Below are 17,819 nucleotides of genomic sequence, written 5' to 3'. Positions count from 1 at the left end.
CATGCATGTGTAGGCCAGAGGACAGCTGTCAGTTGTTAGTTCTGTCCTCTGCTGTCAGCTCTAGGGATTGAACTCAAATCATGAGGCTTGCACAACAAGCACCTTGATCCACTAACTCACCAGCCCAACTTAGACCTTTGAATCATTCAGTGATAGCTGTTATACCTAATGGTCGATGTTTGCTGATTTTATATTGAAAGGGTTTGTGAATATTTTTTTTTGAGAGATGTAAACTTTTCAAAACAATTCCATGATTAACATGGTATCTTTGTATTTAGTTACTATGCAAAAAATAAGTGATATAAAGTGAGGAGGAGAGAAATTTTTGGCTATCAGCTTCAGAGGTTTACCATGGTCCATGGTCACCAGGCTCTGTTAGGCCTTTCATCAGAGGAGGAACATGGGGAAGGGCATGGCAGGCGACAGTACTCATGTCATTGGCAACCAGGAAGCAAAAAGGAGAGACAGAAAAGGGCATGAACAAGTACCCTTTAAGCCATGTGTGGCTATACATGCTTGAGGACAAAAGAAGCAGATAATCAAGGTTATCCTTGTCTACATAGTGAGTTTAAGACCAGCCTGAGCTATGTGAGATCTTACCTCAAAAGAAGAGAAAAAAAAAATTAGCCTTCAACTCCTGGTGACCTCCTTCCTCCAGTGAGGCCCTGCCTTCTATAGTCTCACCATCTCTCAATAGTTTGTCAGATTCCATTCAGTCACCGGTCTACTTAAACCACTGAGTAAGTCAGAGGCCTTGATAACCTACCTCATCCTCTATAGAGATGCCATTACAGGCACCCAGAGGTGTGCAGTACTAATTTTCTAGGCATCTCTCAGTCCACTCAGGTTGTCAAGATTAAACAGCAGTCTTTAATCTTAAAGTGGCCAAATCTGATTCCTACAGCAGAAAAATAAGATTGTTATTTTTATGTTAAAGGAAAAGCCAGGCATGGTGGTGCACACCTTTAATTCCAGAACTTGGGAGGAAGAGGCAGGTGGATCTTTGTGAGTTTGAGGCCAGTCTGGTCTATGAAGCAATACAGGGCAGCTAGGGCTACACAGAGAAACCCTGTCTTGAAAAAGAAAGAAAAAAATTGTCACAAGCATAAGCCAGTTACAATTTTTTTTTCACAAGTTAACAGCCTCCTAAAGTTTAAAATACCTTCTTAGGAATTTTTTTAAATGCATATAAATTATAAAATATTTAAACTTGCAAAGCTTCTTGCTTTAATATGTATATATGGTATTCTTGCTTTTGTCAATGCCTCTTGGTTACTGAAGTAACCTTTTATTGCCCAGTTTTACTTTAGTATCAAATCATTTGCATGCCTGATATAGAAATAAACTGAATTAAGCCAGGCATGGTGGTGCACACCTTTAATTCCAGCACTTGAAAGGCAGAGGCATTTGGATCTTTGAATCCAAGGCCAACCTGATCTAGAAAGCAAGTTCCAGGATAGATAGAGCTACACAGGAAAACCCTGTCTTCAAAAACAAAACACAAAAAAAGAAACAAAAATTTTACACATTGAAATTCCCTGCCTTGGGAAAGCTAATGCTTTGCACTTACACAGTTAATCTTTGAAAATTACCACTTTCTAAAGTGAGGTGGATAGAAATAATACATATATTGCAAATTTTTTTTTTCTCCAGTGAAAGAGTCCATGGTCAGAAAGACAGACTTATTTTAGCATTTTAAAAAACTGTGAAAGTATAAACTTGAGCTGAGCAGTTAGTATTTTATTGTTTGTTTTAGATACTACAAATATCAGGTACCTTATTTTTCTAATGATCAGTTTATGTAAATAAATAGGACTTTCCATAGAGACTTTTATATCTTTTAAATGCTATGCAAGAGCTTACAATTCCTTTTTTTTTTTTTTTTTTTTTTCCTGCTTTTAAGATCAGGGTGTTTTGAAGACATTCACTGTAAATCCTTATGATTTAGCAAAGTGCTTGCCTGGTGTGCCATACTGAGTCAGTGCAAATAGAACATAAGCATGTGTTCTTCCAAGAAGGCAGACAGGTGTAATACAGGCCCTGTGTGATAGAATCCCTGTTTGGAGGCAGTGAGATTGCTCTTGGTGAATCATAGACACTTCACAAAGGAGATAGTGACATTTGAGCTGAATTTCGTTTCAGAGAACAAATAAGACATAAGGCTTCATCAGACAGAAGGGAAGTGGGTCATTTTCCAAATTGGAAAAGCAGAGTTGAATAGCACAACATTAGGAATGGAGGAAAGGAAAGCAAGGCCTGTGAACCACTGTTAAATGGATAAACAGACTACAGTGGAGCTGAATCACAGGCTGAGGAATTTGGATTTATTCTCTAAGGAATGAGAGATCAACCAAGGTTTTCTAAAGGCACAGTAATACTAAACTTTTTCCAGCCAGGGATGATGAAGACAGAGGCAGGAAGATCAGGAGGTCAAGACCCACCTGATTTATGAGACCTTGTCTCAAAGAAAGAAGGAAGAAAAATTAAACCTTTCTCCTGATAAGAGAGACTTAAAGGAAAAATGACAAAGGCAGAATATGAATAAAGGAGATATGTAGAGGTGGGGAGCAGTCAGGGTATGGGGTGGCTTGTTTCTGAACAAAATCAGACACTTTGAGAAAAAAAAAGTGTTAGTGGTGGAATTGTGAATGAACAGAAAGGATAGTCTGAATCAAGAGGAAATTAGATTCAGAGCCCCTGGATTTCACTGTGTTTAAAGTAAAGGCAAGACCCTACCTTGTGCTGATATAGACCTAATTATATATCTGTGAGAAAGCTTTGATGACTGGAAGCCTTGATACTTCATCCGAATGGCCCGTCCTCAAAACAGCAATTCTGGATAAATTTTTTATCAAGTTGCATAGTGTGAGTTGTTTCAGACTGGTCACTGGGTAGCTGCTTGCCACCAAGCCTGACAGCCTTAGTTCCCAGAACTCCCACAGTTAAGAAGAGAGCTCATCTCCACAAGTAGTCCTCTGACCCCCACATGTGTGCCGTAGGGAATGAGCATGTGTATGTGTATACACGCACAATAAACAAACAAACAAACAAATAAATATCTTAAGCTAAATAATGAGTTGTTTAAAATCGCTGTCTGCCAGTTTAAGTTATTTTTGATACTTTGCATTCAAGTACAGAATAGTGTTAAAAAGCTATATTCTTGACTGCTTTAGCCACTTGCAATAAAAGAGACTGGCCTCTGACAATCAAAGACCTTAAGATTTTATAATATAGCCAGGCACAGTGGCACACACCTGTAATCCCAGTGACTCTGGGAGCAGAGGCAGGTGGATCTCTGTGAGTTCAAGGCCAGCCTGGTCTACAAAATTAGTCCAGGGCAGCAAAGCCCTGTCTCAGAGAAACCCTGTCTCAAAGGGGGGAAAAAGATTTTATAATATAAGAAGACTTCCAAGCATTTTATAATGAAAAAATGCACATTGTGGTGCATTTGCATTCCCCGCCCCACATGCATCATACTTTCATACACATACAATACTTAATTTGTTTTAATTAACTAATCTTCACTAGAATCTGAGGAGCCAGATGCGTGCAGTGTTTGCTATACAAGTTTGAGGTCCTGAGTTCAGATCCCCAGTACCCATGAAAAAAAAAAAAAAAAACAGCAGCATGAACCTGTAATCCCAGCACTAGAGGATGGAGACAGGAAGATCCCTGGAACTTGCTGGCTAGCCAGTATAGTAAATCAGTAAGCTCCAGGTTCAGTGAGAAATCCTGCCTAATAAAGAAGGTAGGAGGGGCTGGAGAAGTAGATCAGTTAAAGAGTTTCTGCCAAGCAAGCAAGAGGACTGGAGCTTGTATCCTAGCACCCACATGAAAGCCAGGTGTAGGCTCCTGTATCCTGGTAACCCAAACAAGGGTCAGAGACAGGCAGATACAGGATGCCCAGTGGCCAGCTAGCCCAACCAAAATGGTGAGGCCCAGGTTCAGTGAGAGACCTTGTATCAAGATGGGGAGCTAGAGGAAAGATACCTAATGTCATCCTCTAGGCAACATGCATGCACAGACACATCTGTACACATGTATACACCGCACATGAATTATATAAATGATAAATAAGTAAAATGAATAGAGTGCTTTAAAATACATATAATCTTTAAAATGATACTCAGCCTCCATAGGTGAGATATATAAGACCATATTGGAATAGCATTTATTTATTTATTTATTTATTTATTTATTTATTTATTTATTTATTTATTTATTTATTCATTCATTCATTTCCTTCTTTCTTTCTTCCTTCCTTCCTTCCTTTCTTTCTTTCTTTCTTTCTTCCCTCTCTTCCTCCCTCCCTCTTTCCCTTCCTTTCTTTCCCTTTCTCTTTCTTTCTTGGGGTTGAAGACAGGGTTTCTCTGTGCAGCCCTGGCTGTAGACCACGCTGGCCTGGAACTCGGAGATCTGCCTGCCTCTGCCTCTTGAGTGCTGGGACTAAAGGCATGTGCCACAACCTACTGGCGAAATAGCATTTCTTATTGCTTCATTTGCCAAAGACATCTAAAGTCTGAGGACATGCTTTCTTGGGAAGGCTGTAGAGAAAACAGGTAATTCCTGTAGGTCTTCTTGTGAGGAAGCAATGTGTAAAACCTAAGTGATTATCCTTTGTCTTAACCTCAGATCAGAGTAGTAGTCTAGCCTGATAATAAATTTACAAAAGATAAAAATCGTAGCTGTGCCAAGTAGTGGTGGTGCATGCCTTTAATACCAGCACTTGGGTGGGAGAGGCAGGTGGATCTCTGAATTTGAGGCCAACTTGGTCTATGGAGTGAACTCCAGGACAGCCAGTGATACACAGGAACCCTGTCTCAAAAATACAAACAAACAAACAAAGATAACTATACCAATCTGTTTATTCTAGTGTTGCTTATGATAACAAGACTTAAAATGATCGATCACATGTCCACCAGTAGAGATCTGGTTGTTAAAGTAGTATGCTACATAGCCAGTCCTGAGATATTTAGAGTCATCCGTAGCTGTAAACATGAAGGTAGCACTGGTGGACTCTATGTGCTTCTGTGGAGTGATCTCTTGGGTGTATTAAGGGAAACGCAAGCCACAGGGATTTGACACATACACTTGTAGGTAGAGGAAGGCTATGAAAATGCATTCATATATATGGATATCTATAACATATCTACATGTATACATACTTAGCATGAATATGTTTATCTTTAAAATGAAGCAATGTAAGGATAAAAGATTAATTATTATTTGGGCAGGAAAAGAAACAGGATGGAAGAAGCTGGAAGTTAAACTTCCTGTACTTCATTTCATGGTTTTGAGTTTGGAGTCAAATGTTTTGCATAATGTTTAATGGCCAGAATAAATGGACGGTGGTGGGATAGCATGTATTTGTAGTTCAGCTACTCAGGAGGCTAAGGCAGGAGTATTGCTTTGCGCCCAGAAGTCTGAGGCCAGGCCAGCCTGGGAAACATAAATGCATAAGTAAACAAGTAACTCTATTTAGATGGTGGCACGAGCACAGAGAGAAATTATTTCAGAGAATCTGTATTAATGTAATATTTTTATGTATTTTTTAGGAATTGCATGCAATATGTTCTAACCATGTTCACCCCTAATTCTACCCAGATCCACCCACCCACTTGCAACGTCATGTCCTCTTTAAATAAACCTGTAATCCAGTCTGTGTTTGATGTAGAACCATCCAGTAGAGCATGGTTGACCTACCCGGGACCACAGTCTTAAGAAAACTGACTCTCCTTTCCCCAGAAGCCATCAGCTTGTCAGTACCTCCTCAGCCAGGAGTTGGGGCTCATGAACCCTTTCCCTCTCCATGCTAGAATATTGGCTGCTATGATCTTGTACTAACAACCAGAACTGCTGTGAATTCATGAGCATGAGTCCTGTCATGTCCAGGAGACACTACTTCACTTCAAGGAACCTTTAAGACTTGTTTAATTTTATTTTCTGTGGGGAATGTTTGCATGTACGCCTTTGCGAGTGTATTTGCACCACTTGCACGCTTGGTGCCCTTGGAGGTCTGAAGAGGGCAAGGGTTGGATATCCTGGAACCAGGGTTAGTGGTGACTATGAACCACTGTGTGAGTGCTGGGAACTGAACAGGGGTCTTTGGCAAGAGTGACAAGTATTCCTAACTGCTGAGCTAGCTGTCTCTCTAGCTCCAAATGAACTTTTTTTGAGTAGTACATTTCTTTAGGTGTATAATCTAAGGATTTATTTTAAAGTCTAAATTTCATTCAGTAGTCTAATTGTTAGCAGTAGTAGGATAAAAACAAAATTAAAATTAATGAAATTTAAAATCAGAATTGAAAGTTTGGCAGTAGTGGCACACACCTTTAATCCCAGCACTCCGGAGACAAAAGCAGCGGTATCTCTGAGTTTAAGGCCAGCCTGGTCTAAGAACAAGTTCCAAGACAGCCAGGCTACACAGAGAAACCCTGTTTCAAAAAAAATAAATAAATAAATCAGGATTTTTCAGGGCTCAGGAAATGGCTCAGAAGAAAAGTATTTGCTATACATGCATGAGGACCTGAGTTAGGATCCAAAGCAATTACATGAAATTTCTGTGACTTCAGCACTGAGAAGCAAAGACAGGCAGATCCCCAGAGCTAAATGGCTAGCCATTCTAGGCAATCGGTGAGCTCCAAGTTCAGTAAGACCCTGTTCCCAAAACCTAAGGTGGAGGTGGAGAATGAAAGAGGAAGACTCCCAGCACACACTCACAGACACAACCAACCTCTGACTTATACCCAGGCACATATAGACATACAGAGACAGAACAAAAGCTGTGGCATGTTTAGGGAAAGAGAAAAAAAAAAACAAACTTAAAGAAACTGAGTAATAGTGGTGTGGATTCCAGTCAGAACAATCAGAAATCTTTGGGAAGTGCCCTTTTCAAAGTATAAGATGACCCTTGTGTCATGAAACAAGGCAGCTGTTTGTAGATCTTTGCATTGGTTAAAAGCGTCTGGATGTCTTTTTTTTTTTTTTCCTGTCTTTTGTCTTGCAGCGCTGAGAGTATTGTCAGGCCTTGTATGTGCTAGCCAATCTGTGTGTCAACTTCAAGCATCTATCTGTATTCAAGATGAGGATGCTAGGGAACCCAAAGATTAAAAATGGCCAGCACACCGGGTTCATGCTGTGCTGGGATACTCAGGGCTCCATGCGTGCTCAGCAAGCATGCTCACAATGGCTTTATAAAAAAAATGAACCAGGGCCAGCAAGATAGCCCAGTGGCTAAAGTTGTTGACCACTCAACCTGACAACCTGAATTTCATCACCAGAACCCACATAGTAGAAGGAGAAAACTGGTTCCCACAATTTGTACTCTGATCTTTGCACACATGTGATACATGCAATAAATTAATTAATTAAAATAAAAATGTAATGGACCAAATGAAAAATATCAGGAAGAAACAGACAGCCAGATTTAAAACGTAGAGTGTTCTGTAAAACAAATAACCCAGTTTGCCTTTTTAAAATAATAGATTAAGCCAGGTGTGGAAGCATATTCCTATAATCTTAGAACTCATGAGGTAGAGGCAGAAGCATGCAAGGCTTGGATGATTCTGTCTGTCTGCCTGGCTCATCTTCCCTCTCTCTCTCTCTCTCCCTCCATCTCTCATCTCTCTTTTCCTTTCACACACACACACACACACACACACACACACACACACACACACTCAGAGTAATACTTAAATTAAAATGTGTGATACAGACATTCACTTTGGGTCAAGATGGAGTAGTGGACTTGGTTTGGCCTTCCTACCTGAAATGATTTGAAGAAAAATTAAACAGAGAATGTAAAACAATTTCAAGAACACTAGATACCAAGCAACAAAGGTTAGAGGTCCCTGAGAAGTGGGAAGCAGGACTAAATTATCCCTTTTTCTTTCTAAAACTGCTCTCCCTACATGATATTGCATTGTGATCAGGTTATATTCTCTACACTGATCAAGCTCTAAGTCCCATTATCACCTAACCCTGCATCACACCTAACCTGTCAGTTCTCTTAGACGTACCTCCACAATAAATCCTAACTATACATACTGAAAAGGAAATGATGAAAGCTCTTCTGAGTGCTAACAAGATAGTTCAGCATAAATGCCTCTTGACCTGAGTTGAACTGATAAATGTAGGAGAGAACTAACAGATTTGTCCTCTCATTTCCACATGCCTGCCATAGCAAGTGCATACATACAATAAAGAAATTATATATCTCTCGCTCTCTCAGCATTTGTAGTGAGTTCCACACCAGCCAGTCTTACATTAACAGCCTTTTCTAAAAAGATAAGTAAATAAACAGGTTTTAAAGAGGTGAAGGAAAGCAAACAAAAAGGAAAGGCTGTTCAGTCAGAGTAGCATCAAAAGAGTAAAGTGTTGACAGCTGTAGTGATAAACCCAACCAGGGAGGTGTTAAGGCTGGCAGCCTAAAAAGTACAAAATGTGGCTGGCAGGAGTTAAGGCACAAACGTAAGCTGAGTGTTCCTTATCTGAAATTAATGGCCAGAACTGTTTCAGGTATCAGAAATGGGGATTTTGAAATACTTGTTTAGACCTTACTTTCTGGACAACCCTAGTCTAAAAATCTGACATCTAAAATGAGGCAAAATCTGAAACTTTTGAGCACATGATTTCAGAATCCTTTCAGTTTCAGAGTTTTCAATTAGTGGCACTCCAAGTATTAAAGAAAAGGCATTCATAGTGCTAAAGATTCTTAGTAGCTAAAACATCGTCACTACCCAAAGTGATCTTCACATTTAAAGCAATTCCTATCAAAATCCCAAATGTTAGTCCTTACTGATATAACAAGGAAAACCCACCATAATATTCATACAGAATGTTGGGAGATCCCCATATATCTAAAACAGTAATTTAAGAAAGGATTGAAGGCCTTCCACTTCCTGCTTTGAAGCTTACTGCAGAATTGAGTCAATGTGATCTTGGTATAAAATATAAAAAGTATATTGTTCTGGTGCTGTCATGATACATATAGTATATGAAACTGTGGACATTTGACTGAATGACATGCAGCATGAGCACTGAGATTTGTCAGTCCTCAATAATGGTGCTGGAGAAGTTGGATTCTTAAATTGTACATGAAAATTAACTTAACATAAACCAAAGCATAAACATACAAGATCCCTTAAAAATTTTAATACAAGGAGAGCAGGCTTTGGATTTGACATTGATTTCTTGGAAATGGCAAAAAAGTAAAATTGATAAATCTAAATTATCTCAAAATCAAAGATTCTTGAACACCAAAGGATACAACCAGCAGATTAAAAAGACAACCGTGAAATGTAACTTGTAGTTTTTATAAAGGATTAAAACACAGACTATATATAAAGAACTCCTACATTCCATAAACAAAAACAAAAACAATTTTTTTAAAAAAGCAAAAGGCATGAAAACAAACTTCTCCAAAGAGAATATGCAAATGGCCAATAGGCAGACAGAAGGATGCTCAGCCATCATTAATTAGGAAAATACAAATGAAAAAGTCATGCAGAAAAATCTTATCACATCTATCAGGCTGCTTAAGGGTATGAGTGTGCCTAGGCATATATCCAAAATATGCTCAAGTACACAAGAAGGATGTTTGCTTAACTATGTTCATAGCAGCTTTATTCATAATAGCCAGAATCTGGAAACAACCCAGATGTCCCTCAATTGAGGAATGGATAGAGAAATTGTGGTACATTTACACAATGGAATACTACTCAGCAATTAAAAACAAGGAAATCATGAAATTTGCCGGCAAATGGTAGGAACTAGAAAAGATCGTCCTGAGTGAGGTATCCAGAAGCAGAAAGACACACATGTATATACTCACTTATAAGTGAATATTAGACATACAATATAGGATAATCATGCTAAAATCTGTACACCTAAAGAAGCAAAGCAAGAAGGAGGACCCTGGGTAAGATTGCTCAATCCTCATTTTGAAAGGCAAACGGGATAGACATAGGAAGAGAGAGAAAACAGGGAACAGGACAGGAGCCTACCACAAAGGCTCTGAAAGACTATCCAGCAGGGTATTAAACAGATGCTGAGACTCATAGCCAAACTTTGGGCAGAGTATAGGGAATCTTATGAAAGAAGGGGGAGATAGAAAGACCTGGAGGGGGCAGGAGCTCCACAAGGAGAGCAACAGAACCAAAAACTCTGGGCACAGGGATCTCTTCTGAAGACTGATATTCCAGCCAAGGACCATTCATTGAGATAACTTAGAGCCCCTGCACAGATGTAGCCCATGGCAGCTCAGTCCAAGTAGGTACCCTAGTAAGGGGAACATGGGCTGTCTCTGACATGAACTCATGGGCTGGCTCTTTCATCACCTCCCCCTGAGTGGGGGGAGGAGTGATAGGGGAGGCAGCCTTACCAGGCCACAGAGGGAGACAATGCAACCAGTCCTGAGACCTGATAGGCTAGGATCAGATGGAAGGGGAGGAGGACCTCCCCTGTCAGTGGACTGGGGGAGGGGCATGGGAGGAGAAGAGGGAGGGAGGGCAGGATTGGGAGGGGAGGAAGGAGGGGGCTACAGCTGGGATACAAAGTGAATAAATTGTAATAAAATTAAAAAGAGTGTGAGTGTGTGTGTACATGTGTGTGACTTATAAGAACAGAAAAGAACAACTCTGACATGGATACAAGAAATGAAACTGTGGTGCATTCACTATGGAAATTAATATGATAATTTCCACTAGTGATAGCCATTAGCAAGAACTCAGATATATTTTTATAACATCAGTCAAAAAGTAGAGGCAGCTCCAGAGTTTATCTGCACATGAATAGACAAGTAAACTGTGATATGAGCTGGGCATGATGGCACATGCTTGTAACTCTAGCACTTGCAAAGCTTAGGCAGATGGTCAAATGTGATACCAGCATAGAGGATGTAGAAAGAGCCTTTGTTAAGAAAATTTGTATATACATACAGTGGAGTACGGTCAGCTTCAGAAAGGAAAGGCATACTGACAGCAGTGAGCCTTGGGAAATACTATGCAAAATGAAATGTGCTGTTCACAAACGCTGTGCGATTCCTCTTCTGTAAGCTACGCAGAATACACAGAATCACAATAGTGACTACCAAGAGCTCTAGGGAGTGAGGTTGGATGCACTGATACAAATATACGTGATTCACTGAGCTACATACCTAAAACTGTTTAAGATGGTAAATTTTATGCTACATACATGTTAGCCACAGTTTTTAATTTTTTAAAAATATGAAATATTGTTGAGTTTATAGAATTTGCATAAGCAGGAAGGGGTGGCAATAATAGCACGGAAGACAAGAGGAAGAAATGACAGTGCACTGACAGCATGGTGGCTCACACCCAGGATCTCAGCCCGGGGTGGAGCGGGGGGAGTTGGGGGAAGTGGGGTTGGGGGCGGGGATGAGACAGAATTTTTGCATGAAATTGAGGCCAGACTGGTCTACTTGTAAATATTAGACCAGCCTAGAATACAGAATGAGACATTGTCTCAAAAGTGGTTGGGAGAGACAAAGAACTATATATACTTTTACAGTGGTTAAAGATACATGCCCTAAAGCTAAACTACTACTAAAATAGCAGAGTAACAAATCATATAGCTGAGGTCATTGAGATACCTCAGTGCTTAAAGGCACTTCCTATACAAGCGTGATCCCTGAGTTCACTCCCAGAATCCACATAATCCTAAGATAGACCTGACTCTTGCACATTGTCCTCTGACTGCCACACAAATACATGTGTACATATACAAAATTAATTAATATAAAAAATAAAGAGTTATAGCTGGGCATGGTGGCACACACCTGTAATCCCAGCACTCGGAGGAGGCAGAGGCAGGCAGATCTCTGTGAGTTCAAGGCCAGCATGGTCTACAAAGTGAGTCCATGTCAGCCAAGGCTACACAGAGAAACCCTGTCTCAAAAAACAAACAAAAAAAGAGTTGTAAGTGTACCCATCAGAGGAAATGAATAGGACACATGGAGTAGGAAGCAATTTTCAAGTGGATAGATTTACAGATTAAAGATCCAATAATCCTGGGATCGGAACACATCAGTTGAAAGCAGAGATTAAGATAATGGCTTAAAAAAAAAAAAAAGGCAAGACCTGTCTATGTACTACCTCCAAAAATAAAAAAAAAATAAAAAAAAAACATTTTAAATACAAAAATGCATGGGGCTAAGAAGGTATTTCAGGAGGATGATGCTTGAATAAATACACAAAATAAAATAACCTTTTTGGTGTTTTGTTGTTGGTGGTTTGGTTTGGTTGGGCTCGCTTTGTCCTGGTTTGGCTGGCCTCAGACTTGCAGAGATCTTCTTGCCTCTGCCTCCTAAAGTGCTGGGATTATGAAATAAACTTTTAAGTGGTTACATTAATGCCAAAGTAAATTTCAAAGCACAGCTGTCACTGGGGATCAAAGTTATTTCTTAACAAACAAGAAGATGTCTCAATCTTAAGTGCTTAGTAACAAAGCTTTTACAAATGGGAGGTGAGAAGTGTTGACCTGCACCAAGAAATGAGCCCAGAGGCTTCTGCCTTCTCAGTGACTGAAGGGTAGACAGCCAGAGAGCAGCCAGTGAAGAAGAGCACGCCAGCTAATTTAGCCTGGTGGGCATTCATAGAGAACTCCATCTGAGAAAGCAGAGCATGCATTCTAGGCCACAGAACAAAGGAGTCAGGTTTATACAAAATGTGATGTGTTTACTGACCACTTGAAATCAAATAAATAAATAAATAAATAAATACATAAATAAATAAATAAATAAATAGCAGGAGAGTCCCAGGAACCCTCAAATATGTGAAAATTAACTCATGGTCATGGGAAATAAAAATAAAAAAAGAAAAAAAGAAAAAAAAGAAAAAAGAAAGAAAATGTAAACTGTTTGAACTGAATGAAACAGTCCTTCAAAATTAGAATGCTGTCTTTAAAGAGTGCATAAAAATAAACTGTGAGCTCTATCCATGGGGTCTCAAGATGTTTTTAAATGAGTATTATATGTGCCCCTCAAGTGTATTCAGTTTAAGCTCATTGTATCTCTAAAAGGCTACTTTTTTTGCTTTTATTTTCAAATATGCTATACAGAACTCAGGTTAAAAAAGACTTGAGAAACAAAGCAACTAAATACTACTTAGACTTTATATCCCCATTCATACAAGCCAACTATCAAAGACATTCTGGGGCTCAAGAGATGGTTTAACAATTAAGAGTTCTTACTGCTCTTCCAGAGGATCCACATCTGGTTCTGAGCACCCATATAGGGAGGCTCACAATCTCCTGCAACTCTCGCTCCTGGATACGGAACATCGTCTTCTTGTCTCTGAGAGCACACACACCCAGCATACATACATTACACAGACACACAGACATAAATAAAAAATAATAATAAATCTTAAAAACATCTTTTTAAAGGAAGATATTCTGTAGGTAGAGAAATTGAAGTATGTAGCTGCAGGAAGAGACAATCTTGATTAAGGGTTGTTGATTGTATTAAGTAGAACAGTACCACCAAACAAAAGCCTCTGTTAGAGAGATGCAAAATGAAGACTGAATGAAATGACAAGTTATTTGGTACAACTTTGAAATCCTTAAAATACAGGGGAATTGTTAGGTGAAACTACATGCAAAATAGTAATAGTTAAACATAGCTGATAGATATCAAGTTGTTCATTAAAATGTTTTATTTTGTATTTTTAATGTTGCCCTAATGCTCTCCTATTTTGTTTTGTTTTTATGTCTTTACAAACAGTGTGAGGTCTTCTTTGTTTTGTTGTTTCCCCTTCCCACTCCTTCAGGTCTTTTATCTGCCTTTGCTCAGTTTAAAATGTAGTTATAGCCAGGCCTTGGTGGTGCATGCCTTTAATCCCAGCAGTTGGAGGCCACCCTGGTCTACAAATCGAAACGAGGTCAGCCAGAGCTACACAGAGAAACCCTGTCTCGAAAAACCAAACCCAAAACAAGCAAGCAAACAAACAAAAACTCTAGTTGTATTTAAACTGGCTGTCTAAGACAGTTTCAGTTTGTGTCTGTCATCCCAGTGTAAACTCAGACTCACAACGCGTTCTGATTCTTCTGCCCAGAATCCCATCCTCTTTCTGGCTCCTTATTAACTCCTCCTGGCCTGGTTTTCCAAGTCTTGGCTTTGGTATCATTTCCTCAAAGCCTTCCCTGGCATTCTTCCCTATGCCTAACCCATCCCCACCACACCCCCACCAAATAAGGTGTATTATGTGGCCATTTCCTAAGTTCAGGTGGCTCCTTAAGGCTTCAAGTTCACTATCATGTCATCTTTGCTATTTGTGTCTGTGAGAGTTGGATAAGTACAGTTTTAGAAATAATCTGAGTTAAGCCGTGACACATATTTCCTCAACAAACAATTCAGCTAGAACACAGAATTTATGGTGTAACTGCCAGCTTTCTAAAATTTTATTGCATTTTCAGAATCCACTTACATAATATGACAGAAGTGTGGTCTGGTATGATAGATGTCATATCTTTAATTATTTAAAATAAAGATCATGTGCTCACTTGAGCATCACATACTAAAATGAGAACCGTTATGCAGAGACCTTCCATTTAATGTCTTCTTATTTTTCGTTTTCTTAGCGTCGTCTTGGAGATGCAGCCAAGAAAGCCATCAGTAAATTGACAACTAGAACAGTGAAAAAGGGCGACAAGGTACAGTAATGAAATTGCTTTTCTGTTTGAAATCTCCCTCACGCTTTGCCTATCTGGAAAGCCTTCAGCTAGTCTTTCAGTGTCCAGTGCTCAGGTGCTCTCACTATTAGTAGAATCAGTGACTGCTCGCAGTTAGCGCTGGTTGTTCCTGAAGTTCTCTACTGTTAAAGCATAGCATGTATCTGCCAGGAGTTCTAATGAGACAAATTGCACATAAAATAGCCAAGAGAGGTACGTTTTCTTCTATTTGTTAAGACTGCTGCATCTGTTTTGGGTTTTGTTTCTTCCCAATTAAGTGAAGACTTGAAGACCTTCATTTCTAGGGTATCTCAGTTAACAGTTAAAAAGGACAGTTTGCCATTGTTGGACCTAAAGATTAAGGGGACCAGTTCAAAGAGACTGTGACAAATAACAGCGGAACCCTTTCATCAGAATTCCCTAGTCAGAGCTCAAGTGCTGGAGCACCTTCGTGTTAGTTCCTACATTCAGTCTAGTCAAATGCATCAAAAATTTAAAAAAGAAAAGAAAGAAATTTCTAAAGGCAAGAAACCAAGACTATCTGCCCGCCCACACCCAGGGCTAATGCTGTAGCAGAATGCTCTGGAAGGAGGATTTTGTGTGATTCTCTGTTTTCTTTGTTTTGCCACATTTTTTCACCATTTTTATTCCCATGCCCCTGAATATTGGAGCCTAGTTGTCCTCAACACAGCTCCAGAGATAGACATTCTCACTCTGTGTCACTATAGGCTATGAAGAAAAAGGTACTTGTAGAAAATAGAGGCTGCATCAAGACAGCTTCACTTAGACCACTCCCTGGTACAAATGCTTTCTTGGCTTGGCCAGCTGTTATTAATTAGAAATTCCCTGAATTTGGTACAGCCTACCTAATCATCCTCTATCCCTCCCCTGTACTGTCTCTCCTACGATTATTAAAGCTAGCGCATTTTTTTGTACCCCCTACACCTGCCAGAGGCTGATCTGCCAATCATGTGGCCATGGCTTTAGGTTATTGGCATCCTTTGTCTTCAGACAGCTCTAGTGGACTCATCCTCAAGCCAGAGGATAAGGAAGTTAAGGATAAAGGTGACCAAACAACTGCCTGGCCTTTCCTGACCCTTGAGAAATACCCATTATTGAGTTGAACTAGTGCCTGCCCCACGTCTGTGGCCAGGGCATAATCCTCAAACCTGAGTTAGGATTGTAATATGGAAACCTAATGGGCACTCCCATCATTTGTAACTGCTTTAGAAATTGATCAGCTGTGTGAGCCTCTTGGTGAAGACCTCAAATTTTTACATTTTAACAGTAAAACCTATTGAGGATTTGGGTAGACACTTGATAATTCAAGGTGATCCACTATGAATTATGGTAAAATTAGAGCTCTGGCTCATTCTAAGACATATCATAAATAGAATTAGTATGGATTGTATGATTGGCTCATATGTGATTTAGGTCAACATACTTAAGCAAGTGAAAAGTTGTTATTTTTAGTCCCTTTGCCTTTATAGCTACCTGCACACCATAGGAGGGTTCTTAGCTGAGTATGTAGCTCTTCTGTGCACATGTTCAGCTGCTATGCTTTTTGTTTCAGGAAACAGATCCAGACTTCGATCACTGTGCAGTCTGCATAGAGAGCTATAAGCAGAATGATGTTGTCCGAGTTCTCCCCTGCAAGTATGTCAGCTTTCTTTGTTTCCAAGGAACGGTGTTAATGTCTCCCTTCCACAGTCAGTGTCTGCTTGTTCCTGAAAGCCACCTGGCCAACAGCTCTGCTGACAGGCTAAGGCCCACATGCTGATAATGGGAGGTCACAGTCAACTCTGACCAGAATTGCTTGTATGTGTGTATGAAAAAGCATAACAACATCCAGGCACATTATAACCTGAGTCTATTTAGTAATCCTCTGGGGTAGGCTCAGTGGTAGCTCACTGGTAGAGGACTTGCCTAGCGCATACCAGGTTGTGGGTCTAATCCCAAGTACAGCCGAAAAAGACCCAAACAAAGCCAACAAAGGAAAAAGCACTTTTTGTTTCTTTCCATCTCAAGTCAGAATTCATGACAGAGCCTTCCCATGAGCCCTCCACCGCATCCCTTGCCTCTGGGTTCCACGGCGCTAGAGGCCTGAGTAGAATGGGAGAACTGCCACTCTACTGCCTGCATTTGTAGCTGCTCTGGACCAGTACACCACTCCACGGTTACATTTCTGTCTTCCCTGATCCCCCACAACAATTTAGAATGCTTGTTTCTCTCTTACTTATTGGCTAGCTTTTCATTCTGTGGCAAAGTATCTGACATGGCTACTGAAGAAAAAGGTTTGTTTTGCATAGTCTTGGAAGTCCTCAGTGCAGCATCATGTTGGTTTAGCCTCTGATAAGGGTGACAGATGACAGCATACATAGTGGGAGTCCATGTGAAAGCAGGAGGACAGGCTAACCACCCTTGCTGCTCTTGTAACAACCTCATGAGAACCACCAGAAGAGCCCCATAGGAAATAACTCACACTACCAGTGGCCTTAGGACCTCCACGAGGCCCCATTCCGCAGAAGTTCTGCAGCTTACCAACAGTGCCACCCGTGTGACCAGAGTTTTCACCACAGTAGACTCTGGGAGGCTTGCTCTCAGACTACACCCAAACCATTGCACAGTTGTCCAGTGGAGAGAGAAGCCAGCAGTAGATTCCAGGTTTATAAGTTCCAATATGGCAGAGCTAGTAAAAGGGTCTGGCTTTAATTATACGTTCCTTACATAAGATCTCTAGCTGGAGCCCTCCTTTCCTCCCTCCTGCGCTTTTCCTCCTCTCTCTTTTGAGGCATATCACCAGCATTCTTTTTACTTTAAGACAGGATCTCATTAAGTTGCCCAGGCTGGCCATGAACTCACTCTGTAGCCCAGACTGACGTTAAACTTGCTTCATGCTTCAGCTTATCATATAGCTGAGACTTCAGGCATGCACCATCAGGCTGGGCTATACAAATTTCCTTAATAAGCATGTTGATTTCTACCATGGTTTTATGCTAAGCTAGGGATGTGAAACACCGAGATTCCTGTTCTGAGTGTACAATGCAAAATCACCTACTAAGAACCCTGAAACCGAAGATTTACACTTTCTTCTCTTACCTCACGAAACAGTACTCACATAGGCCTGCCTT

The 17,819-nt window shown here is 40.2% G+C and overlaps 1 protein-coding gene across 3 annotated transcripts in view; it reads left to right on the top strand.

The window, feature by feature from the left end:
• The window catches only part of Rnf130 (ring finger protein 130), a 102,322-nt gene that overhangs the window by 48,130 nt on the left and 36,373 nt on the right, over positions 1-17,819 (top strand). For all 3 annotated transcript variants that reach the window (XM_055597214.1, XM_055597215.1, XM_055597212.1), the window contains exons 4-5: positions 14,599-14,670; positions 16,262-16,344. In XM_055597214.1, the coding sequence (XP_055453189.1) occupies positions 14,599-14,670; positions 16,262-16,344 (155 nt within the window). The remainder of the gene's footprint in view (positions 1-14,598; positions 14,671-16,261; positions 16,345-17,819) is intronic.

This window comes from Psammomys obesus, unplaced genomic scaffold (genome assembly GCF_907164565.1).
Source record: "Psammomys obesus unplaced genomic scaffold, mPsaObe1.curated_primary_1811, whole genome shotgun sequence".
Classification (NCBI taxonomy): Eukaryota; Metazoa; Chordata; class Mammalia; order Rodentia; family Muridae; genus Psammomys; species Psammomys obesus.
Note: the sequence above shows the minus strand (reverse complement) of the source record. Positions and strands in the feature narration are given on the sequence as shown.